Genomic DNA, 25,015 nt, shown 5'->3' with positions numbered 1-25,015 from the left:
TTGACTAGCATGCATCTTATTTATCAAGAAGGTGCAGCAGGATGATGAATTTTGCGCAGCTCTGCTGTGGTGGGAAAGCTCTACCACATACACTTTTTCTAGACTTTTTTCTAGAAGGAGGGAAGTAGACACTTTCCCGGGTCCTGAATTTGGCAAGTAAGGTGTTTTTACTTTCACAGAGCTGCCTGGAAATTTTTACTTGCATTTTAGACGCTACAATCAAATTTTATTGCGGTGTCTAAGGGGTTAAAGCCGGGCATCACTGTGATCGGTGATGTCTGGCATTAGAGATGCGTCCTGGTGGCAGATAACCGCCAGGACCACCCAGCTATGACCTGCTCTCAGCTCCTGAGCATGTGTCATAGAAGGGGAGTGGGACCTTGTTGTCCACAAGAGGTTAAAGGCTGAAGGTAGAAGCGATTCTCACACCTACTGGTAGGTGGTCTAAAAAAGTACCTTTGCGCACAAAATAGCGACTTTTTACAAAAGTCGCAAATGATAAATACGTGACCACTGCATGATCAAAAAGAAAAAGTTCTACGGGTAGGCAAAAAGAGTGAAACTGTCTATATCAAAAGACACATAAAAGTCTCTAAATATGCTGCTTGCGTCAGAACTGCGCCTAAATATAGACAAAATAAAATGCTCTAAAAGCAATGATAAATCTCCCCCATAGACTTTTCGCATGCTGTCAGTCCATCATTAATTGTAGATATGAATCTTTATCTGACTTGCTTGTTTGCGCGCGCACTGTATACAGGGAGGTGGCGGCACCTGCGATCACTAACCACGTCACTTACTGTCTCCTCAGGAACGCAAAACAATGCAAATGGAACCCAAGCCTGTCAGAAGTATGGATCTAGTGGAACGCATGTTTCCGGAGCGCGCAACCCAGGCATGGAACGCAAGTGCTGCTTCGCTAATGTTGTTAAACATGCTGGAGATCTGGAGCTGCTTCTGAATATTTAGCAGGCTGCTGTATATAGACAGTTATAGGTCTTACTAGACTATTATTGCAATGCTAAGGGTTTATACTGTATATACACTCGCTATGTAGCTAATAATATTATAATAAATAGGCAGCATAAGTCTCCATAAAAACTATGTTAAAATGTTAAATATTAATTATAATTCATATTAATAAAAAATAATAAAAAAAATACCTTAATTAAAAAATGATTGTATATTTAAATTAAATACACTAAATCTGAGAAGCAGCGCTTGTGTTCCATGCCCGGGTTGCGAGCTCTGGAAACATGCGTTCCACTCGATCCATACTTCTGACAGGCTTGCGTACCATTGCATTGTTTTGGGTTCCCGGGGAGACAGGAAGTGACGTGGTTAGTGATTGCAGTATGTGCAGGGAGGGAGATGGAGGTAGGCTGTTAGCTCTATGTTTATGTGTGATTATTTGTATGCAGCAGAGTTGAGTGTGTGAGTGTGTGTATGAAGCAGAGCCGAGTGTGTGTATGCAGCAGAGCCGAGTGTGTGTATGCAACAGAGTTGAGTGTGTTATGTGTGTATGTAGCAGAGCTGAGTGTGTATATGTAGCAGAGTTGAGTGTGTGTAAGTAGCAGAGCTGAGTGTGTGTATGCAGCAGAGTTGAGTGTGTGAATGTGTGTATGTAGCAGAGATGAGTCTTAATGTGTGTATGTAGCAGAGCTGAGTGTGTGAGTGTGGGTGTATGTAGCAGAGCTGAGTGTGTGTATGTAGCAGAGGTAAGTGTGTGTATGTAGCAGAGCTGAGTGGTTGTATGTAGCAGAGCTGAGTGTGTGAATGTGTATGTAGCAGAGCTGAGTGTGTGATTTTTGTATGTAGCAGAGCTGTGTGATTGTGTGTATGTAGCAGTACTGAGTGAGAGTGTGCGTATGTAGCAGAGCTGAGTATATGATCATGTGTATGCAGCAGGGCTGAGTGTGTGAGTGTGTGTATGTAGTAGGGCTGAGTGTGAGTGTGTATATGTCGCAGAGCTGAGTGATCATGTGATCATGTGTATGCAGCAGAGCTGAGTGTGTGAGTGTGTATGTAGCAGAGCTGAGTGTGTGATTGTGTAAATGAGGCAGAGCTCAGTGTGATTTTGTAAATGCCGCAGAGATGAGTGTGTGATTGTGTAAATGCAGCAGAGCTGAGTGTGTATCTAGCGGAGCTGAGTGTGTGATCAGGTGTATGTAACAGAGCTGAGTGTGTGCTGAGCATATCAGGTGTATGCAGCAGAGCTGAGTGTGTGAGTGTGATCTAGCAGAGCTGAGTGTGTGATCAGGTGTATGTAACAGCGTTGAGTGTGTGTGTGGTCATGCTTGCACATAATCACACATTCTGCTACCAGGGTGCTTCCAGCTTTTGCAAAACTGCAACTCCCAGCATGCCAAGTGTTGCACCACATGGAGGCATTCTGGTTGGTAAACACTGATATAGAGGTAAGGGGACAGATTGTTCAGCAAAATTACATATTTTTTAAACCCAGACATTGCTCTGCACATACCCTCATGTGTATAGCAGTGTATATATATATATATATATATATATATATATATATATATGCACACTGCAATACCCATGGGGGCATGTGCAGAGCATTGCACCCTTGTGTCTGTAGTACAGGCACTAGGATGCAATGCTCTGCACATACCCCCATGGGTAAAGCAGTGTGTATGTAATACATATACACTGCTATACACATGGGGGTGTGTGCAGAGCATTTGCACCCTAGTGTTTGTAGTACTACAGAGTAGGGATCGACCGATTATCGGCACGACCGATTATCGGCACTGCCGATAATGGCGATAAGGCGTGCGCACGAATCGCGGGACTTCAGTCCTGGCCCTGAACTTCAGGCCGGGACTGAAGTCCCGCGATTCGTGCGCACGCCTTGTTTTGCCGTGCGGAGCAATTGCCTGACAGCTGACAGCACGGTGGAGCAGGAGCTGTCAGCTGTCCCGCTCCTCCACTCCCTCACCTTTCTCACGCTGCTTCATTCTTGCAGTGGGAGTGAGAGCCGCGGGGACGCCATCCACGGCAGGCTGGTGTGATGACATCACATCATCGCGCCAGCGCCCGGAGATCACGTCCCTGCAGCTCTCACTCACAGTGCAAGAACGTAGCAGCGTGAGAAAGGTGAGCACTGCTCAGGCGCTGTATGGATGGATGGGCAAATTATAAGTGAGGGGGGCAAATTTAAGTGAGGGGCACATATCAGGGGGTATTATATGTGAGGAACACAGGACAGGGGGGATTATATGTGGGGGCACATGACAGCCCCCCCCCCCTGTCATGTGCCCATATAATGCCCCCCTGACTTATAATACCCCCTGTCCTGTACCCTCACATATAATGCCCCCTGAGGGGGCAGGACATGGGGCATTATATGTGAGGGGCACTGGACAGGGGGCAATATATGTGAGGGTCTCAGGACAGGGGGTATTATAAGTCAGGGGGGCATTATATGGGCACATGACAGGGGTGGACTGTCATGTGCCCCCACATATAATCCCCCCGTCATGTGCCCCTCATACATAATACCCCCTGTCCTGTGACCCCCACATATAATGCCCCATGTCCTGTGTTCCTCACATACAATGCCCCAATCATGTGCCCCCTCATATAATGCCCCCTGACATGTGCCCCTCATATATAATGCCCCATGTCCTGTGCCCCTCACATATAATGCCCCCTGTTCTGCACCCTCAGGGGGCATTATATGTGAGGTGCACAGGACATGGGGCATTATATATGAGGGGCACAGGACAGGGGGTATTATAAGTCAGGGGGGCTTTATACAGGCAGGGGGAGAGAAGCAAGTGGCAGCGGCGGTCTCTGCCACCGCAAAAGCTGCTACAGTTCATTGATTTAAAGCGCCCGCTTTAAATCAATGATCTGCAGCGACTTCAGGGGAGGTGGGTGGGGGGAGAGAAATAGCCGATAATTTATACCGGAATATCGGTATAAATTATCGGCTATCGGCCTTAACCTCCACAGATTATCGGTATCGCCCTAAAAAATCGATATCGATCGAGCCCTACTACGGAGTCTGTACTACAGACATGGGTCAGGTGCGGTGCTCTGCAGCCTGCACATACCCCCATGTGTATAGGAGTGCTATATAAAAAGTGTAAAGTTAAAATAAAAATGTAAATAAACCGTTCCCCCAATAAAAATTAGCTCCCCTTTTTCCTATTGCTATACAAAAAAAGTTAAAAAAAAACATTTTTTTTTTACATATCTCCATGGGTAACTGTCTTAACTATTAAAATTAAATGTTAGTAAATAATTAACATTTTATTTTAATAGTTCAGACAGTTACCCATGTGGCAATATCAAATTTACGCTGGTTTCTGTACAGGATCATTAACAATGATCCTGTACAGCAACTGGTGTAACATGTAAAAAAATAAAAAAATAAAAAGTCCAAAATTGCTGCTGTTTGGTTTGCTGGAAACTTTTAATATGGACATTGTACATAATTTTTCAAGTTGAATCAGCTGAACCCCTTTTTTGCCATTTTGACGTTTTTTCCGATTGATCGATGAAATAATCGGCAACTAATCGGTTATTAAAATAATCATTAGTTGCAGCCCTAGTTTCGGCCTTTTGGCCTTTCTCAAGAATGCTTGAGAAAGGCCAACAGGTTGAAACGTTGTATGTCATAACTATTGGTGCAATAAAAACGGAGCCACTGCTTTCACCCTGAACACTATCAGCTGTGCTGTGTCTTTGCTTTCAGTGGACTATGCTTGATCCAGCTCTGGCACGCTGGTTGGACACCTGCATTGTTGTTGGGTCTCTCGAGTGCTGTTTCCATCTCTTTATATGTGTATGGATGTAGTGTATTGTTTAAGCTCATTTGGGTCCTTGTACCTAAAGAAGGAGGTTCAATCCGAAAAACGCGTTTGTGTGGACAAAAATAAAGTTAGTTGGACTTACAGTATATACTTCAACTATTCCATTATTGAGCGCCTTGAGACACCATTCAGTGAATATTTCTTTATCTGTCTCTACTATCTTATAAGTTAGTTATACGGTTTGACTGACTTTTTCTCAATGATTACATTAGGGATCGACCGATTATCGGTTTGGCCGATATTATCGGCCGATATTCACGATTTTGGACTTTATCAGTATCGGCAATTACCTTGCCGATAATCCGATAATGCACCGCCCTCCCCCCCGCCCCCCGCTGTGCCCCCCCCACCGCAACGCCCCCCACCGCACTGCACCGCCCCCCCCCCCCCACCGCCCCGCCAGAGACCGCCACTGCCCCATTGCCTCCCCCCGACTCCCCTATCGATCAGTGGTTTTTCAGGGCCTGCCCACACAGTGAACTGAGTTCGAAGCAGACAGCGCCATTCCTTGTGTAATGGCTCTGCTGGGGTACTGCAGCACAGCTGTCGTTAACTTCAGTGTAACCTAGAAAAAATCCAATTTAATCCCAAAAAATTGTTCCAGAAAACCGAGTTAAAGATGTGTTTCTTGTTTCAGTTTCTTGTTGATGATGGAGCCAACTAATACAACAATCCTAAAAGATCCAGCAAGGGACGCAGAATCTATGGCTGATGTTACTTCAAGACATGGGCCTGACATGGAGCAATTAGGTGAACAAGTGATGTCTGCAAGCACCACACAGACATCCAGTACTGCACGGCCTAAGCCTCGTAAGGCTAGAAAAAGAATATCTGACAGAATTGCTGAGTCCTCCATAACTGTGCAGGGTGCCAGGACAGATGGCAAAGGTACTTCACAATCCAGCAGTATCAGCATCAGTTCAGCTACAAGTATAAACTTTGAACAGGACCCCGTCAAGTATCGACGCAGTATGAGCGCTGTCTATAGGATGCAGGAGACTTTAAGACAAAAACAGGTATGCCGATCGATAGTAACCCCACTCTTCTCTGCAGGGGCTAATAAATTCAGGCAAACCTATTATGAATGTTATTGTTGGTGATAAAAGTTGGGCTAAAGTGTCTATGAGTATTTTTTTCACTTAAAACATGATCCATTTGAGAATTACACAATTATTGTACAAAAAGAGGAAAAAAAATATCTTGACATGGGTTTTTCATGTGCGTTTGGGACTTTTCATCTTTTAAAAGCCTCTTTCTCCACTTATCATGCTCCTTTCCACCTCTCCCTTAATCCTAAATTAATCATTCAGAAAAACTACTAAATGTCAGCTCATTGAGGGGTCAGGTTACAGCTTCCCAAAGAAGTCTATGGATAGGAGGAGGAGGCAGAGAGACAGAGAAGCTGCTGAAAGCTCTAGTAAGGGTTTTATCTCTCCACAGTGCTGGATTCACAGCTTAGTGTGTATTCACACCACATTTTTTCTATACAGTTTTCCTAAATGGTTTTTATATTTTAAACCATAAACAACCCTATAGCAAACCGTATTCATTGACCTACCATACAAAAACATGCACAACTAGATGTATCTGGTTGTGTAAGTTTTTGTACGTGTACGATTTTATGAAGTTTTTTTTTTCCTGTTCACAAAACCATGGTCAACATCCCCCAGCTGTGGGAGTCTGCAGACTGCAGTGGTCACTCTCTTGAGCGCCTGTACTACTACTTCCATCATGGAGTCTGTTCTATTTTGGAAGTAGTAGAACTAGGTCGCACTCCTGAGACTCGCTGCGATGCTAACTTTATAATCCTGTGCATAAATCCTGCTCCAAATTGCATAAAATTAAAGCTTGGACAAAGCCATAAATTTATAAGCCATGATTTCTATGAAAAGGAAATAAGTTTTCTTATGAAGTATATTAGAAGGGTTTTTGTTTTGCTAAAATATACAACATCTAAAAAGGTTTTGCATCTGGCAGTGCCCATTTAAATGTAATTGTAACTGAGCCTCTAAAGGAAATGTGAACAGACCCCTGCAGTTTATAAGTGTTTGGAAACATTTTAATATTCTTTCTTTCAGATTAAATATAAAGAAGAAAGAGAAAGCCGTAGAGCAAACATTGATTCACTGTATGAATATGTATTTGGGATATTAGCACATAGACTTGACTTGGAATACACAGCTGTGGTAGAGCTTGTATTGGATGCTCCATCTGTAAGTTTCCCTGCTCACGCCCTTTTTACTGTATCTGCCCATTAATTTAAAAAATAAACTACAGAACACCATTAAAAAAAAAATTATATTGTTACTAAATCCATATTTTCTGTTAAAAAGTTTCAGGATTTTGATGATTTCTTCTCCGTTGGAGGACACAGATCACTTATCTTTTTCTATCAAGAAGCTGAAGTTCCAGGAATTGGTAAATTTTACTTAAAGTTTTTTATTTTTTGCAAACCTCAGAGATAACATACAGAGATAATCCAAACTACTTGATAATCTGGACAGTGTCAGGTTGTATTGATACTGGAGTAAAAAAATATTGTTGTATCATAATCACAAAAATGTTAGAGCTATTAACCCCTTCAGGATGCTTTTAGTTATCATTCTGATTCCGAGATTGTTTTTTCGTGACATATTCTACTTTAACATAGTGGTACATTTTTGTCGATACCTGCATCCTTTCTTGGTAAAAAATCCGTAAATTTGATGAAAAATGTGAAAATTTTGCATTTTTCTAACTTTGAAGCTCTCTGCTTGTAAGGAAAATGGATATTACAAATACATTTTTTTGGGGTTCACATATACAATATGTCTACTTTATGTTTGCATCATAAAATTGATGAGTTTTTACTTTTGGAAGACATCAGAGGGCTTCAAAGTTCAGCAGCAATTTTCCGATTTTTCACAAAATTTTCAAACTCGATATTTTTCAGGGACCAGTTCAGGTTTGAAGTGGATTTGAAGGGTCTTCATATTAGAAATACCCCATAAATGACCCCATTATAAAAACTACACCCCCCAAAGTATTCAAAATGACATTCAGTCATCATTTTAACCCTTTAGGTGTTTCACACGAATAGCAGCAAAGTGAAGGAGAAAATTCACAATCTTAATTTTTTACACTCGCATGTTCTTGAAGACCCAATTTTTGAATTTTTACAAGGGGTAAAAGGAGAAAATTTTTACTTGTATTTGTAGCCCAATTTCTTCGGAGTAACCACATACCTCATATGTCTATGTAAAGTGTTCGACGGGCGCAGTAGAGGGCTCAGAAGGGAAGGAGCGACAAGGGGATTTTGGAGAGTACGTTTTTCTGAAATGGTTTTTGGGGGGCATGTTGCATTTAGGAAGCCCTTTTGGTGCCAGAACAGCAAAAAAAAAACACATGGCATACCATTTTGGAAACTAGACCCCTCGGGGAATGTAAAATGGGATAAAGTGAGCCTTTATACCCTACAGGTGTTTCACGACTTTTGCAAATGTAAAAAAAAAAATAATTTTTTACCTAAAATGCTTGTTTTCCCCAAAATTTTACATTTTTAAAAAGGGTAATAGCAGAAAATACCCCTAAAAATTTGAAGCCCAATTTCTCCCGATTCAGAAAACATGCCATATGGGGGTGAAAAGTGCTCTGCTGGCGCACTACAGGTCTCGGAAGAGAAGGAGTCACATTTGGCTTTTTGAAAGCAAATTTTGCTCTGGGGGCATGCCGCATTTAGGAAGCCCCTATGGTGCCAGGACAGCAAAAAAAAAAAAACACATGGCATACCATTTTGGAAACTAGACCCCTCGGGGAACGTAACAAGGGGTTAAGTGAACCTTTATACCCCACAGGTGTTTCACGACTTTTGCATATGTAAAAAAAAAAATGCTAGTTTTCCCAAAAATGTAACATTTTTAAAAAGGGTAAAAGCAGAAAATACCCCCTAAAATTTGTAACACAATTTCTCCCGAGTACAGCGATACCCCATATGTGACCCTTAACTGTTGCCTTGAAATACGACAGGGCTCCAAAGTGAGAGCGCCATGCGCATTTGAGGTCTAAATTAGGGACTTGCATAGGGGTGGACATAGGGGAATTCTACACCAGTGATTCCCAAACAGGGTGCCTCCAGCTGTTGCAAAACTCCCAGTATGCCTGGACAGTCAACGGCTGTCCGACAATACTGGGAGTTGTTGCTTTGCAACAGCTGGAGGCTCTGTTTTGGAAACAGTGGCGTACCAGACGTTTTTCATTTTTATTGGGGAGGGGAGGGGGGCTGTGTAGGGGTATGTGTATATGTAGTGTTTTTTTACTTTTTATTTTATTGTGTGTTAGTGTAGTGTAGTGTTTTTAGGGTACAGTCGCACGGGCGGGGGTTCACAGTAGTTTCTCGCTGGCAGTTAGAGCTGTGGCAGAAAATTTGCCGCAGCTCAAACTTGCAGCCAGATACTTGCTGTAAACCTCCGCCCATGTGAGTACCCTGTACATTCACATTGGGGGGGGAACATCCAGCTGTTGCAAAACTACAACTCCCAGCATGCACTTACAGACTGTACATGCTGAGAGTTTTAGTTTTGCAACAGCTGTAGGCACACTGGTCATGTATCACTGAGTTTGTGACCTAACTCGGTGTTTCACAACCAGTGTGCCTCCAGCTGTTGCAAAACTACAACTCCCAGCATGTATGGTGCATGGTGTACATTGACTGCTGAGAGTTGGAGTTTGCAACAGCTGGAGGCACACCGGTCGTGAAACACTGAGGTAAAAAAAAAAAACTCTAAGTTTCACAACCAGTGTGCCTTCAGCTGTTGCAAAACTACAACTCTCAGCAGTCACCGACAGCCAACGGGCATGCTGGGAGTTGTAGTTATGCAACCAGCAGATGCACCACTACAACTCCCAGCATGCACTTTAGCTGTTTGTGCAAGCTGGGAGTTGTAGTTATACAACAGCTGAAGGTACACTTTTCCATAGAAAAAATGTGCCTCCAGCTGTTGAAAAACCATAAGTCCCAGCATGCCCATAAGGGAATGCTGGGAGTTGTGGTGGTCTGCCTCCTGCTGTTGCATAACTACAGCTCCCAGCATGCCCTTTTTGCATGCTGGGAGCTGTTGCTAAGCAACAGCAGGAGGCTGTCACTCACCTCCAATGAAACGCACCGCACAGGTCAGTCCCTCGTCGTCGCCGCCGCTGCTCCTGGGGCTCCGATCCCAACATTGACGCCGGGGATCGGGGTCCCCAGCACCCGGGGTGCACGTCCCGCACACACTCACGTCCTCCGGAAGAGGGGCGGAGCGGGTTGCGGGAGTGACACCCGCAGCAGGCGCCCTGATTGGTTGACGCATCAGGGCGATCGTGAGGTGGCACCAGTGCCACCTCACCCCTGCAGGCTCTGGCTGTGACGGCCCCAATCAGCCAGTAATTCCGGGTCACCGGGTCACTGGAGACCCGATTGACCCGGAATCGCCACAGATCGCTGGACTGAATTGTCCAGCGATCTGCGGCCATCGCCCACATGGGGGGCATAATGACCCCCCTAGGCGATATGCCGGGATGCCTGCTGAACGATTTCAGCAGGCATCCGGCTTTGGTCCCCAACCGGCTAGCGGTGGGGACCGGAATTCCCACGGGCGTATGGATACGCCCTCGGTCCTTAAGGACTCGGAATGCAGGGCGTATCCATACGCCCTATGTCCTGAAGAGGTTAAGCAAATAGATCACTAGATAGACCAGAATGTCTGCAGTGGCGTTACATGTTTAATCTTCTGCCGAAATTCAGGTCCACATTAGAAGTTCCATAACAGGAATTCCACTTTGTGAACTGAGCACCACAAAACCCATTGAATTCAATCATTGTGTGCTGCAAGACATTCTGCTCAGATTCTTGGTAGTGTAAAAAGGACCAAGAGGTCCTGTGTGCTATATGGATTAATAAGGAATTATAAATGTGTGGTGTCCCGGTACCGCATCCTATACGGTACCTGTATATAGGTCCCCATAGCCAGATTCCCTAGGACGTCGGGGTCCTTCTTATTTAGTTCACCCCTTGTCACCTCTCATCTAGATATTAGTTATCTTACAGTTTACTCAGAGTTTCTATAAATGTAATTGTACAAATGTATATAAGTGGTTAATTACCTGTACAGAGCGTAGCAGGACCTGCGGGTCACGTGATCAGGTAAACTCTATGGTTTTTGCTTAAGGACCTTTGGAGGTCCCTATGACGTATTGTGCCCACAATTCCTTGTAACAGTGAGTGACAGATATACGGACCAATTAAAACGGCCCTGCCCATATAAGGGCGTGGCGGCCATAGCTCACTCTCTTGTTCCCGGGCTTTGATGAGAGAAGGATCTGCGCTGCTGTCATCAGTGAGTTTAGGCCGGAGCCTTGCGGCAACGGCTGATCATTACCAAACCGTGAGTGTATCAATCCCTAAGCACTCTGCAAGATCACTGGACCTTATCTATCCCCTAAATGCGGACAGATCTTCACAATTAACCCTAAATTCAGAGACTTATAAAACAAGTCAAGGTCCGCAACAACTGCCAGTCACTGAAGTGTATAGAGACTGTATTGGTGAGACTGTTACTGTTCATTGGATGTAACGCAAGCCTTTAAGTAAAGTTTATCCAAGTTCAAGTTCAGCTACCTTGTGGACCTTCAGTCATTATTTGCATGCACCGATCGTTACTGGGAAGGGCGGCGATAGGCCGGAGAATTTCCTCAGCATACTAGCCCTCAGCCTGGCATCACGAACTATAGGGTTAACCTTAACCCCTGAAATACTAAAGCAAAACCCTGACTACACTACCACTACCCCAGAGGCCTACTGCAAATGGTCATAAGCAGCAGCTAAATATTGTGTCAATACACAGAAGTCTAATGCTAGTTCGCATTTACGAAGCCTTCTTTGTGCCTAAAACTTATGTGTGGAAGATATAGGCCATTGTGGACACCATGGAAAACGGGAGTGCTAGCAGTGCTATACCGGTTCAAAATTAGGACCGTGGGCCAAGTGGATAAAATAAAAAAAGAAAATGTATTGGTACACACACTTACAGTGTAGTCCGTGTATGTACCAATAAATAAAATGTTCTCGAGCGCTTCATTGGGGGACACAGGACCATGGGTATATGCTGCTTGCCGCTAGAAGGCTTACACTAGGCAAAAAATAAAAGAAGGTCGGCTCCTTCCAACAGGATATACCCGCCTCCTAGCTCTGAGCAACTCAGTTTTAGCTTAGTGTCAGCAGGAGGCAGACACAGGATTACAGTTCTCCAGACCTGGTCTTTTTTCTTTAGTTTTTTTCCTAGTCTCAGTCTATAGTTAGATTTTCTCTCCTTTTTAGTTTTTTCTAGTGTGGGGCGACAGGAGCATGGCGCTGCCTGATCACCTACCTGCGAGCTAGGGGCACGGTGCATTGCAGGATGGGCCGTTAACCCCCTGGGTCCGGGTCCCCCATTTGCCCCTGTTTTCCAGCTGGGCTGGCTTAAGGCAGGTGGCCCTTAGCTGGTCGAAGACTTCCTAGGTGAGTATGTTCTGTGTGGGTGAGTATGTTTCTCTATCGGCTCCAATGGGGGACACAGACTATGGTTATATGCTGCTGTCTCTAGGAGGTTCGACACTATGGCAACAGGAAAAGTCGGCTCCTCCCAGCAGGGTATACCCGCCCACAGGCACCTGAGGTAATCTGTTATTGCTTAGTGTCTAAGGAGGTAGACATGGTCTGGAGTTCTCTCCAGACCAGGTCTCATATTTTAAATTTTTTCCTAGTTAGGGAATGTGTTAGTTTTTTATTCCTTTTTCTTTCCTGTTTTCAGGTGGGGACTCAGGAACATAGCGTTCACTGTTTCCCCATTGTGAGAGGTGGCAGGCATCTTGGATGTACTGTTAACCCCCTCTCGCCAACGGTCAGCGCCTGGGGTTGTACCTCATGGGTATGGGTCCCCCATCTTTCCCTGCTCGTCTCGCTTTTCAAGCCCGGCATGATGCAGGTGACAAAATGCTGACTGAAGACTTCATGACTGAAGATTCCATTAGGTAAGTTCTTCTGACTGAAGATGAGTATATTTCCCCCTTTTCTTACAGGTCCTAGGATTCTTCATCCTCTGGAGACCCCCTACTTCAGCCCACTCCTCTTTATTATTATTTCCTGAATTGTGGGGAACCCTTTCAGGCAATGGGGGTTTAAAATCAGTGGTGTAGGACTGTGCAGGTCTTTTTCTTTTTTCGGCGTCTATTCATTCAGACGCCAACACTACTAGAGCAGTCACTCTTATTTCCACTGCCGACTCCTCCTGCGCTCTCAGTGAGCGCGGCCCCTATCTCCGGCCACATCGCTCACTGTGCCGGAATACAGCCCTGCTCTCCTGTCGGCAGCAGTTACTTTCATTTCGGCAGCGGAGCACTGCCGACTCCTCCAGCGCTTTCAGTGAGCGCGGCCCCTATCTCCGTCCGTATTGCTCACTGCGTCGGAATACAGCCCTGCTCTCTGTCGGCAGCGGCGTGCTGCCGGCGGGGCTTTTTATTTTTGGGAGCGAGGAAGCCATTAGAGCCCGGCCATTTTCCTTCTCTGGCCGTGGGCCCTTGTCGGGCTTAGCCCCGCCCACTCACAGCCGCGGGAATCTTTCTCTGTATGCGGCCAGTCCCTTTCTCTGCCAATCAGCGCTAAGCGTGTGCAGAGGGTTTCTGAGGACCAATGAGTGGCGCCCCCTTGGCTAGGCCGGTCTCTCGCTCTTCTCATTGGCTATGACAGTTGGAGATGGCTCAGGGAATAAAGAGCCAGGAGAACCAGCTGAGATGCTGAAGACCCTGGTTCAAAATCTGGCAATGTGGAATAGAAGGTCCCTATTGGGGTTAAAATTCTCCCTCGCTCTCTCCCCTCAGCTGCTAACTTATTGGGGACAATTACACTGAGGGAGCAGTTTCTTTAAAAAAACAACAACAAAATTTTTTTTTTTATAAATATATAAGAATGGAGGTGTCCGGCCTGGTCACCTATTGTTCTTGCAGAGGTTAGCAACTCTACCATACTTGGTTCTGCTGAACCCACTTGTTCCGCCTGCTCCACTGCTTCCCCTGCTATTTCTACCACTCTCCCAGTCTATATCGACTTGGCTCAGGTCTCCCGTTCTGTGGTGACAGCCTTGGAGAGGTCCGCCCTACGCCGGCCCTCCAGAGGCGCTCTTCCCCCTATACTAACCGCTCTCGCAATCATCATAAAGGTGTTTCATCTGGCTCATCTTGTTCCCATTTACCAGGAGAAATTGATGATGGGGTTTCCGATTGGATACATCTGACATGGTGCACTCATTGGTTTCGGTCATAAGAGACACCTTCCATCTAGTGGACCCAGGATCTTTTGACGTGGCTCCAGAAGTTTCCTTTCACAGAGTACAGCACGGATATGCCTGATGTGGTGTACTCATTGGTTTCGGCCATAAGGGACACCTTCCAGCAAAAGGACCCAGGAACTTCAGACGCGGTCCAGAAGTTTCCTCTCATCTGGATCTTCGGACGTAGCTCCAGAAGTTTCCTTTCATAGAGGATCGCATGGATAATCCTGATGTGGTGTACTCATTGGTTTCAGCCATAAAAGACACCTTCCAACTGAAGGACCCAGGAACTTCGGACCTGGTCCAGAAGTTTCCTCTCATCGTGTCCGACCTCTTCCAGGGCTTCCTCACCTCGTTCCCATTCAACTGGAGGATTTGTGGGTGAGGTTCCTGATTCTGTCTCCGACTCAAAGGAACGCACGGATGCCTGATGTGGTGTACTCATTGGTTTCGGCCATAAGACGCATCTTCCATCTAAAGGACCCGGGAACTTCGGACGTGGCTCCAGAAGTCTCCTTGCTTCGTGCCCGACCGGCACGGTATCCGCCTGGAAGCACCCTAACAAGAATGTTCAGGCACGGTATCCCTTCGCCATTGACCTCCTCTCCAACTGTGGATCAATCGGTCTCCCGCCTCTCTAAGGTGCCTACCCGACGGTTGGCTGATGCGGCTGCCTTTAAGGACCTGCTCCGGAAGTCGGCTATCCTTTAGGCCTTCCTCGGTCTGTAAGGTTGCCCCCACCTGCCGACCTTTCTTGGGTGGCTGGTCGCCTCTTATTCTTCCGGGACGCCTGGACTACACACACTCAGGACTCCTAGGTCAGGGATGTGGTAGTCAACGGATACAGGATCAAATTTGCTTCCCTTACTTGGGATTGCCTTTTTCTTTCCTGGACCCTCCGGTTCCCCTTTCTAGCGAAAGCAGTTCGGGGCATGCCCCAGCTCCTTTTATATCCAGGGAGTAATTGTCCCGGTTCCTTCAGGGGAACGTTTTCGAGGTTTGTTCCAACCTCTTTGTGGTCCCCAAGAAAGGCGTTTCTGTTCGTCCACTCTTGGTTTTCGAGTATCTCAGCCAGCATCTTCTGCCTTCCATCCTGAATGGTGTTTCTCCGTTCGGTGCTGGCGTCCATGGTTCACAGGGAGTTTTCTTCCTCGGTGGACATCAAGGATGCCTGCCTCCACATCTCATTGTTTCCCGGTCATCAGAGGTAGCTCCGCTTTGCAGCGGACAGTCATTTCCTTTGTGGCTCTCCATTTCGGTCTGTCCACTTCTCTTCGGACTTTTCACAAAGTCCTGGCATCGGTGATAGCCCCCCTTACGGACAGCAGTTGTTTCCGTCATTCCTTACTTGGACGACCTCCTGATCAGAGCTTCAGCCAGGGCCCAGATCCTTGAGAGTCTTAGTCTCAACCTCCAGACCTTTGTCTCTCTTCGGTTGGGTGTTTCAATCGGGACAAGTCCAACTGCTCACCTGGGGCTCTAGTTCGACGCGGCCTCTACCCACATTCGTTTCCACCGACCAGTCGGCTGACTCTCTTACCAAGAGTCCGATGTCTTAGGCATCCTGCTCCAGTTTCCATTCGCTTTTGCATGGATGTCCTGGATCGGTTAGTGGCAGCCATGGAGGCCATGCCATTTGCCCAGTTTCATCACCGACCCCTTCAACTGGTGATTCTTTTCTGGTGGGACAGGTCTCCGTTGTCTCTTGACCGCTAGATCGTTCTCGGGGCCTTGGTCCTCCGATAAGCCCTTTTTTTTTCCCTTCAACATGTTTGGGCCTAGGGCAATTCTTTCTTGGCCTGCTTCATGTGAAATTCCCTTCAGAGCGGATCTCAGGTTCCGGCATCTCAGCGATCTTCATTCCGGATGTTTCTGGGATGTGGTCTTTCTCAGATGGTCCTCAGCCGTCCAAGGCAAGTGGTCCCTTCATCCGGAGGGGTTTGCAGTGACCTGCAACCTCTGGGGCGCTCCAGACGTTGACCTCTGCACGTTCCGCCACAACCAAACCGTTTCCTTCTATTGGTTGGGTTTTTTCCCTTCCTTATCTGTTCCTTTCCCCTCCTTTTGGGTTCCTAGGCATCTCACAGCAGAGGGCGTTCCCGACATTTTCGTGGCCAAAACTGTCCCCGGCGGACGTGGTACGTCGTTACGATTAGACTCCTGTACGACTTACCGCTGTGCCTTCCCTATCATCTAGACCTCTGGTATCAGGTCTCCTGGGACGGCGTGACGGTTGAGACAGCAGTTCAGAGGAACCACGGTTTCTCTTCCCAAGTGGTTCGTACCATGCTGAGGGCTCACAAGCCTTCCCCTGCAAGATTTACCACCATACCTGGTGGTCTTATTTCTGTTGGTGTGACACTCAGCCTTTTTTCTTCGGTCGTGGTTGACTGTAGCTCCCTTAGGGGTCAAAGATCCGACCGTTCCATTCTTTTCCAACATTCTCTGGTTCTCTTCAATTATCATGTCCGAGCCTAGTTCAGGGAGTGGCACAAGCTGCCCCTTCTTATCAGTCTCCTTTTTTCCCTTGAGTCTTTCACTAGGTCTTGGATGACCTGCAAGGCCCCCCCTTTTGAACCTCTCAGGGACATTTCCCTTCGCCTCCTTTCCCGGAAGGTGGCGTTTCTTTGCTCTTTCCCTCTGTTAGGAGGGTGTCAGAGCTAGCAGCTCTCTCCTGCAATTCTCCTTTCCTGGTTGTATAACAGGACAAGTTGTTATGTTGTTATGTTCTTCCGTCCAAGTCCGTCCTTTGTAGTTGATATGGCTTTGACCTTTTCATCTCAATGAGGTCATCGTCCTTCCGTCCTTTTGTCCGGCCCCTTCACATCTCTGGAAGCGTTTGTTCCACAACCTGTTGTAGTCGTTGGACAAGACAACCATTCTGGGAGCTTACCACTGCAAGGGGAAGTTCCACCCTTCAGGGTTTGGGCTTTTTCCATCCGTTTTTCGGGGCATCCTGGGCCTCCGCTACGTGGCTTCGGCCTTACGGTTCTGTGAGGCATCCACGTGGTCGTCTTGCACACTTTCTCAGGGTGCTACCAGATTCATGCCCTCGCATCAACTGATGCTACTCTGGGCCGTAAGACGTTGCAGGCAGTGATTGTTCAGCCGTCCTCCTGTCTAATTCCTTACCCACCCAAGGGACAGCTTTGGTACGTCCCATAGTCTGTGTCTCCGAATGGAGCCGATAGAGAAAAGGAGATTTTTATGCTTACCGTAAAATCTCTTTCTCGAAGGATCCATTGGGGACATAGCTCCCAACCTGTTCTGATGTTTCTATTTCAGTCATCTGTCCGAGGGTTTTCTTCTGGTTGCTCGGACAGTCTGTGGCTTTTTTTCTCTGGACCTGTCGGTCTTCTCCTATTGCTCTGGGACTAAAACTGATTACCTCAGGTGCCTGTGGGCGGGTATACCCTGCTGGAAGGAGACGACTTTTCCTGTTGCCATAGTGTCGAACCTCCTAGAGACAGCAGCATATACCCATAGTCTGTGTCCCCCAATGGATCCTTCGAGAAAGAGATTTTACGATTAATTCCGGTGGCACTCTCAGAGGCCATCAGCAGTTCTCCCTGCATCTGCTGTGCTACTCATCTGCTCTCTGTATCACGGCTCCGATGTCCCTGCACGGGGGATACGCTCCCCCTTCGTTTTCTGGCGGCCGGATACCCTTCATCCGTGCCGCGGGCATGGAGGCACACTTTAGTCCGCGGCTTGGGCCTGACGGTGGTTCTGCCCACCGCGGCTTCTCTGTTCCTCCGGCGGTGCGTAGTGCTTGCTGCACTGTGCTGCGGCCTCGCTACTTTGCACACAGGGGTTTTTTCATCAGGTCCAGGCCGCGGGCGGTGCTCTAATTGAGCCCGCGGCTTGGGCCTAGACATAGCTCGGTCCTCCTTGTCAGCGCCTGTATCGCACGCCTGGGGTCCTGTGAGCTCCTCCCCTCCTGCCTCCGCCTATCTCTTGTCAGCAGGGCTGCATTTCTCCTCCCCCTCTCTCCTTCACCTATGGGGCTAAAGCACGCGCCCTGGGGTTCAGGGCTCTCTCCACTCCGGAGGTTGCGCGCGCTGTAGGGGTCAGTTGGCCCCTCCATCCCTGCTCCTGAACCAGTGTGGACCTGGCTGGACACACTTCTCTTCTCAGCCTGTGCTCAGCTCAACCTCTCTGCCAGACATCTCGTGCTGCTGTCTGCTCCAGCTGTACCCTTTAAGACTGGACACAGGATCCTGAGTGAGATCACTGCTTGTCTGTCTGTCTGGCTGTCTGATTTACTAGTGTCTGTTCATGTCAGACCCCAGACTCGCTGGTCACTTAATATTCCTGTTTAGGCTGTAGAACCAAAATGCCAGGCGGGTCAGCTGAGCCTACCTGTCCACCCTGTGCATCCCTGTGGCCCTTTCCTCCCCTGACTATCGTTCAAAATGGCCTGCTGGACTGGGGGAGGTCTGATCCCGCTCCTCAGTGGGTCTCCTCCTTCTCTCAGACAATCTCCGACTTGGCCAGGGTCTCCCAGGAGGTGGTTTCCGCTTTGGGGCGGTCCTCCTTGTGTTCTTCTCCCACCCATTCCAGAACGCCTATGGTCCGCTCCCGGTCCCTAGGGGATCTTGTGGACTTGGATTCGGTTCCTCCCTCTGACTCGGAAGAGACTTACCGTATGTCAGATATGGTGGACAGTCTGATGTCCCCGGTAGCCTCAGAGATGATCTCACCAGGACTTAATTTCACTTGAACAAGGAGATTGTGTTGCCTTCTTTCTGCCGTCTCCTTCTCATCCGCAGGAGAGCCAGATTCACAAGCTGGACTTGGTTCGGGCGGTTCTGACCTATTTTTTGGTGACTTCCTCCTTCCGGCGGTGTGACCCTGTTTGTGCTTCCCGATGGGCGGCGCATGGGGCTCCCTGCTTCCAAGGCCACTATCTCCCGGTGGATACGCTCCACCATTTCGGAGGTGTATTGTTGCAAGGGTCAGGTACCCCCCTTTCGAGTGATGGCTCACTCCTGGGAGGTCAGCCACGGGGGTTCGGCTCTGCAGGTTGGCAAGGCGGCCCCATGGTCATCTCTGCCTACTTTTGCCATGTTTTACCGTGTTCATACCTTTGCGTCCTCCAATGCAGGCCTTGGCTGCAGGGTTTTGCAGGCGTCAGTTCAGCCGTCCGCCTGAGCTCTTTTCTGGCTGGGATGTTGATCTTCCCTCCCCAGGGACTGCTTGAGGTCATCCCATGGTCCTGTGTCCCCCCAGTGAAGCGCTTGAGAAAAGTATATTTTTAGACTTACCGTAAAATCTCTTTCTCTGGGCTTCTATTGGGGGACATTGTTTGTGGCCAGCCAGTTTCTGCCGCTGTGGTGCGGGGGTGTTTTTTTTTTTTTTGTGGTCGGTCCCCTACTTTTGTCTGGGTTTTTGTTCAGAATGTTCTTTTCTTTGTCGGTTCTCTTTCTGCTTTGGGACTAAACTGAGTTGCTCAGAGCCAGGAGGCGGGTATATCCTGCTGGGAGGAGCCGACCTTCTTTTGTTTTTTGCCTAGTGTCAGCCTCCTAGCGGCAAGCAGCATATACACATGGTCCTGTGTCCCCGAATAAAATCTCAGAGAAAGAAATTTTACGGTAAGTCTAAAAATCTACTTTTTATTTTATTCACTTTGTCCACAGTCCTAATTTTGCACCGGTATATCGCTGATTGCACACTCGTTTCTCATGCTGTTCACACTGGCATATATCTTCTATGCTTTATGATCTTTAATTAAGTTGAATGTCGGCTAGATTTCTGGCAGCAACCAGGCACTAAGACATTTTATGTCACTACTCTGTGTTTAACATCATCAGGTGAGCGGTCTTACAATTATCCTCACCTGATTCTTTGGTTTCTACATAATACACTAGGTAGCGCCCCCTATTTCAGTTTTTATCTCTTTTTGGTATCTCAAAATGTATGTGTAGCCCAGGTATCTAGTGTCCTTAACCCCTTAACGCCGCGATCCCGCATCATATCGCGTCGGTCCCGGTGCTCATCAATGAGCGCCGGGACCCGCGGCTAATACCACACATCGCCGATCGCGGTGATGTGCGGTATTAACCCTTTAGAAGCGGCGGTCAAAGCTGACCGCCGCTTCTAAAGTGAAAGTGAAAGTGACCCGGCTGCTCAGTCGGGCTGTTCGGGACCGCCGCGGTGAAATCGCGGCGTCCCCAACAGCTGACCGGACACCGGGAGGGCCCTTACCTGCCTCCTCGGTGTCCGATCGGCGAATGACTGCTCCGTGCCTGAGATCCAGGCAGGAGCAGTCAAGCGCCGATAACACTGATCACAGGCGCGTTAATACACGCCTGTGATCTGTGTAAAAGATCAGTGTGTGCAGTGTTATAGGTCCCTATGGGACCTATAACACTGCAAAAAAAAAGTGTTAATAAAGGTCATTTAACCCCTTCCCTAATAAAAGTTTGAATCACCCCCCTTTTCCCATAAAAAAATAAAACAGTGTAAAACAAAAATGAAAATAAACATATGTGGTATCGCCGCGTGCGTAAATGTCCGAACTATAAAAATATATCATTAATTAAACTGCACGGTCAATGGCGTACGCGCAAAAAAATTCCAAAGTAAAAAAAAGCGCATTTTTGGTCACTTTTTATACCATTAAAAAATTAATAAAAAGTGATCAAAAAGTCCGATCAAAACAAAAATCATACAGATAAAAACTTCAGATCACGGCGCAATAAATGAGTCCTCATACCGCCCTGTTCGTGGAAAAATAAAAAAGTTATAGGGGTCAGAAGATGACATTTTTAAACATATAAATTTTCCTGCATGTAGTTATGATTTTTTCCAGAAGTGCCACAAAATCAAACCTATATAAGTAGGGTATCATTTTAACTGTATGGACCTACAGAATAATGATAAGGTGTAATTTTTACCGAAATATGCACTGCGTAGAAACGGAAGCCCCCAAAATTTACAAAATGGCGTTTTTTCTTCGATTTTGTCGCACAATGATTTTTTTTCCATTTCGCCGTGCATTTTTGGGTAAAATGACTAATGTCACTGCAAAGTAGAATTGGCGACGCAAAAAATAAGCCATAATATGGATTTTTAGGTGGAAAATTGAAAGGGTTATGATTTTTAAAAGGTAAGGAGGAAAAAACGAAAGTGCAAAAACTGAAAAACCCTGAGTCCTTAAGGGGTTAAAGTGTACCTGTCAGATCCCACAAAATTTTATTTTTTTAAAATATAGTATGTTACTCAGCACCTGATCCTGACTATGTACATCTAATTTTTATGCCTCTATCACCTATATTTATTATAAACATACCTCTTTTCATTAGCTCATAGTGTCAGAAATCACAGGAAGGGAGCGTATCCCTTCCTTGTGGTGGTGAGAGGTGATGGGTGTATGGTGCGAGGGGTTGTGACCCTCCTTGAGGTGGTGGGAGTTGATTGGTGCACCTGCTCATGCAGCCTATTCCATGATTCATCTATTGTCCATTACTCATGGACAAGCATGATGTTGCCGCAGGACTGGTTAGTGTCCCAGTAGGTACGGGACCCCTAGTGGTGGCATTTTCAGAGGCTGTTTTCTTTATTATATATTCAAAATTATTTAAACAGCCAGCCATATTACAAAAGGTCTTTAATTTTCACATTGCCCATTTAAAATTAAGAAATGCAATGATTAGAAGGTAATTCTAAATTCCCATGTTTTACTTTTAGAGTGTGGTCGAATAATTCCAGGTGCCATAAAAAGAGGAAAGATGATGAGGCTTTTCTTAGGAAGCATTGATGACATTTTTAAAGGATTGTGTCTGGTTTTCATTAGATGCAATAATCATACAGTGATAACAAAAAAAAATGTACACGAGGTAAGTATGTTGCAAATATTTTCAGTAGCTTATACAGTGCCAATATATTCTGAATCTCTGTGCATAGTAAGATTACGAACACTTAAGTGAACCCTTGTTTCCACTGTTAGATACAAAAAAATTTCCATCTCAGACCCACATAGGAAGTCCCAAATGGCCAATCAGAACTGATCTCGAGGTTGCTCACCCATGTTCCTCAGCCTCTGCCCCGCAAGTACTGTTATTGATGCCTGGACATTGTTGAATTCTAGTCAGCATTGCTCCAGAGCCTTCTGCAGCACCTTTCACCCACCACTTGTATGGAGTCCATTCCAGCCACCATCCTTCACTCACAAAGTGGCCAGCTACCAGCTACTGCTGTATTAGGACATACCTGGCTATAGAAGACATTCCTTGCTACTTAGGGCATGTCTTGCTACAGAAGGCATATCTGGCTACAGGGAGCATACCCAGATACAGGGGGTATACCTGGCTACAGTGGACATGCTGTGCTCATTTCTTTTGTGGATGGAAAACGCTACTGAAGTCTATGGAGAGACAATAAAGGTGTTATCCATGTTTTATTAACTTTTCACTATCATGCCTGTAATGCCAAGTTCTGTCTTAAGTGCTTTACTTGCCTTACATGTGTGGGGTGGATTGACCCTTTTTTGTGATTTCATGGTCCCCCCCAGGTTCAGCATTTCTCTGGTGTCTGGATGACTGTTGTCTTGAGCCTTTCCTAGAATCCTGTGTGGCTCGAGACAACAGCTGATCACAAGTGCAGTGGCTCGTCCCACTGGACCGCACATGTCATCAGGGGGCTGGCTTGTTGGAAGACTAGAAGAAGCCAAGTCCCCTGCCCTGGGATCAGCTGTTGTCTCAAACCACACAGTATCCTGGGAAAGGCTCGAGACAACAGTCATCCAGACACCAGAGGTACGCTGAACCTGGGGGGGACCATGAAATCGCATAAAAGGGATTGATCCATCCAACACATGTAAGGTAAGTAAAGCACTTAAGACATAACTTGGCATCACAGGCACGTAAGGGAAAAGTTAATAAAATCTGGAGAACCCCTTTAAAGTACAGATCCATCTGTATGTGTTCTATATTTGATCTGTATTTTATCTGTGTGTTGTTAGTATTTAATATATTTTGCATTTACTTTTTAAAGTACAATTCAATTTCCCTGTCTAGAAGATGTTTATCAGTATTTAGTGTCCAGAAATATGTTTACAATACTGATGACATACTGATCCAATCTCATCTGTATTACACCTGTGTCTAAGGTCTGTATTACAGATGTATACCAAGACGCTTGTGTGAAACGGGCCTAAAACCCATTTGAATTTGGTGTGCTCCATGCAAAGTACTTTATTGGTGCAGTTAAGACAGAATTTTGGTACATTTTTCATGTTCCTTAACTGATAAACTTCATGTGTGGTTAGGATATTATCAAAATCCTACATAATTGTCTGCTGGAAAAAAAGGAGATTTTTTTGTACTCACCGGAAAATCCCTTTCTCGTAGCCTTCATTGGGGGACACATTACTGATGGGTATATGCTCTTGTCACTAGGAGGCGCTGACACTAGGAAAAAAAGTTGGCTCCTCCCTTGCAGGATATATCCGCCCACCTGCAGTGAGGTAATCAGTTTTGTCACAAAGCAGTAGGAGAAGCCAACAAAGAAATACGTCCGAAGGACCCTAGAAAGGAATCCCGATTAACAACCCAAGAACCGGAAAAAATAGTCCGGAAAAAAGATGAAGAAATGGGTGAGTGCGGTGTCCCCCAATGAAGGCTACAAAAGGCTAAATAGATTTTACGGTGCGTACAAAAAATCTCCTTTTCTCGGATGCTCTTCATTGGGGGACACCTTACTGATGGGACGTACCAAAGCAGTCCCCTAGGGTGGGAAAAACCACCACCAGAGAAAAGGAATCAGTCCCAAGACTGAACTCACGTGTCCACAAGGTCTGCGGACGAGCCCCCAGGTCGGAGACACACTAGGCCCAGAAATTGGGCTCGCGAAAGATCTCCCGTACAAGGAGATGGACTAGGACGCCAAAGAAAGGAGCTGTCCTCTGTAGAGACCTAAGACACCCGGGTCATATAGAGAGACAAGAAACCACAGGTAAAAAAAAGATGGACTACTGCTCTGGAGAGATCTGGTGCATGAAAACAAAGACCTGAACAGCCGCAGACCCAAAAACCCCTGTCCCAGGGGCCTGACATGAGCACCCAGAAGGCAACAATAGCCGTACTTGCGTAATGCGGATCACCTGAACGCCCTCCAACTCGGGAGGACATGGACCCCGAAGGAAGAAAGGAGCCACAAACACCCTGAAAAAGGGGTCATCCCGGATACCGGAGAGACCGACAAATAAAAAGGGGAGCGTAGAGTCACCTGGAGGACGGACCCCTGAAGAGTAAGGAAAACAGACGTGCGTGAAAACTCTCAGGGTGACAAACTTCCGTGTAAAAACATGAAGAAGTGAAGGATTGCAGAACAGAAAGACAGCCCCGACTAATGGGATCGTGGAGGAGTCTTGGCCGGATCACTACACATGCCCCAGACCTGAACCATCACCAAGGCCCAAGGAACCGGAAGAGCCGCCTGAAAAGAAGGCACGCCACAGCATCCTAGGACAGAGTCCAAGTCAAGGAGACCAAACAGTCATAGACCCCAGAGGTCCTAGCGGATCAAAGCACTCTAAAAAAACATCCTGCCAGAACGGGAGTGGAGGGGGAAACAAATGAGAACCCAGCTGGGACTCTCAGGGCCTGGGTACAGGAAGGATTACTCCAGAAGACTGGTGTCAGTGCAGTACAATTGACACAGAAAAGGAAAGGAAGAACACACCCTTCCAGGGAGATTGTACAAACTCTTCCAACAGAGGAGAGAGCCAAAGTTGCGGGAGCAGCAGAAAGCAACAGAAAGAGAGCCAGGCTGCAATAGTGTAGGCAGCAGAAGAAACAAAAAAGGAACTTATTCCAAGCGCCAGATCCCTCGAGATAGTCAGTCTAACAAAGT

At 46.7% G+C, this 25,015-nt stretch overlaps 1 protein-coding gene across 10 annotated transcripts in view; it reads left to right on the top strand.

The window, feature by feature from the left end:
* DNAH8 (dynein axonemal heavy chain 8) overlaps positions 1–25,015 on the top strand; it is a 582,992-nt gene that overhangs the window by 12,540 nt on the left and 545,437 nt on the right. For 8 of the 10 annotated variants that reach the window (XM_056568656.1, XM_056568659.1, XM_056568657.1 and 5 more), the window contains exons 2-5: positions 5,476–5,854; positions 6,917–7,051; positions 7,172–7,256; positions 21,851–21,999. In XM_056568656.1, coding sequence (XP_056424631.1) covers positions 5,486–5,854; positions 6,917–7,051; positions 7,172–7,256; positions 21,851–21,999 — 738 coding nt within the window. In that variant the 5' untranslated portion in view covers positions 5,476–5,485. Of the gene's footprint in view, positions 1–811; positions 896–2,340; positions 2,418–5,475; positions 5,855–6,916; positions 7,052–7,171; positions 7,257–21,850; positions 22,000–25,015 lie in introns of those variants that run through there. The other 2 variants (XM_056568653.1, XM_056568655.1) reach the window with 2 other exon arrangements.

This window comes from Hyla sarda, chromosome 3, assembly GCF_029499605.1.
Source record: "Hyla sarda isolate aHylSar1 chromosome 3, aHylSar1.hap1, whole genome shotgun sequence".
NCBI lineage: Eukaryota > Metazoa > Chordata > Amphibia > Anura > Hylidae > Hyla > Hyla sarda.
Note: the sequence above shows the minus strand (reverse complement) of the source record. Positions and strands in the feature narration are given on the sequence as shown.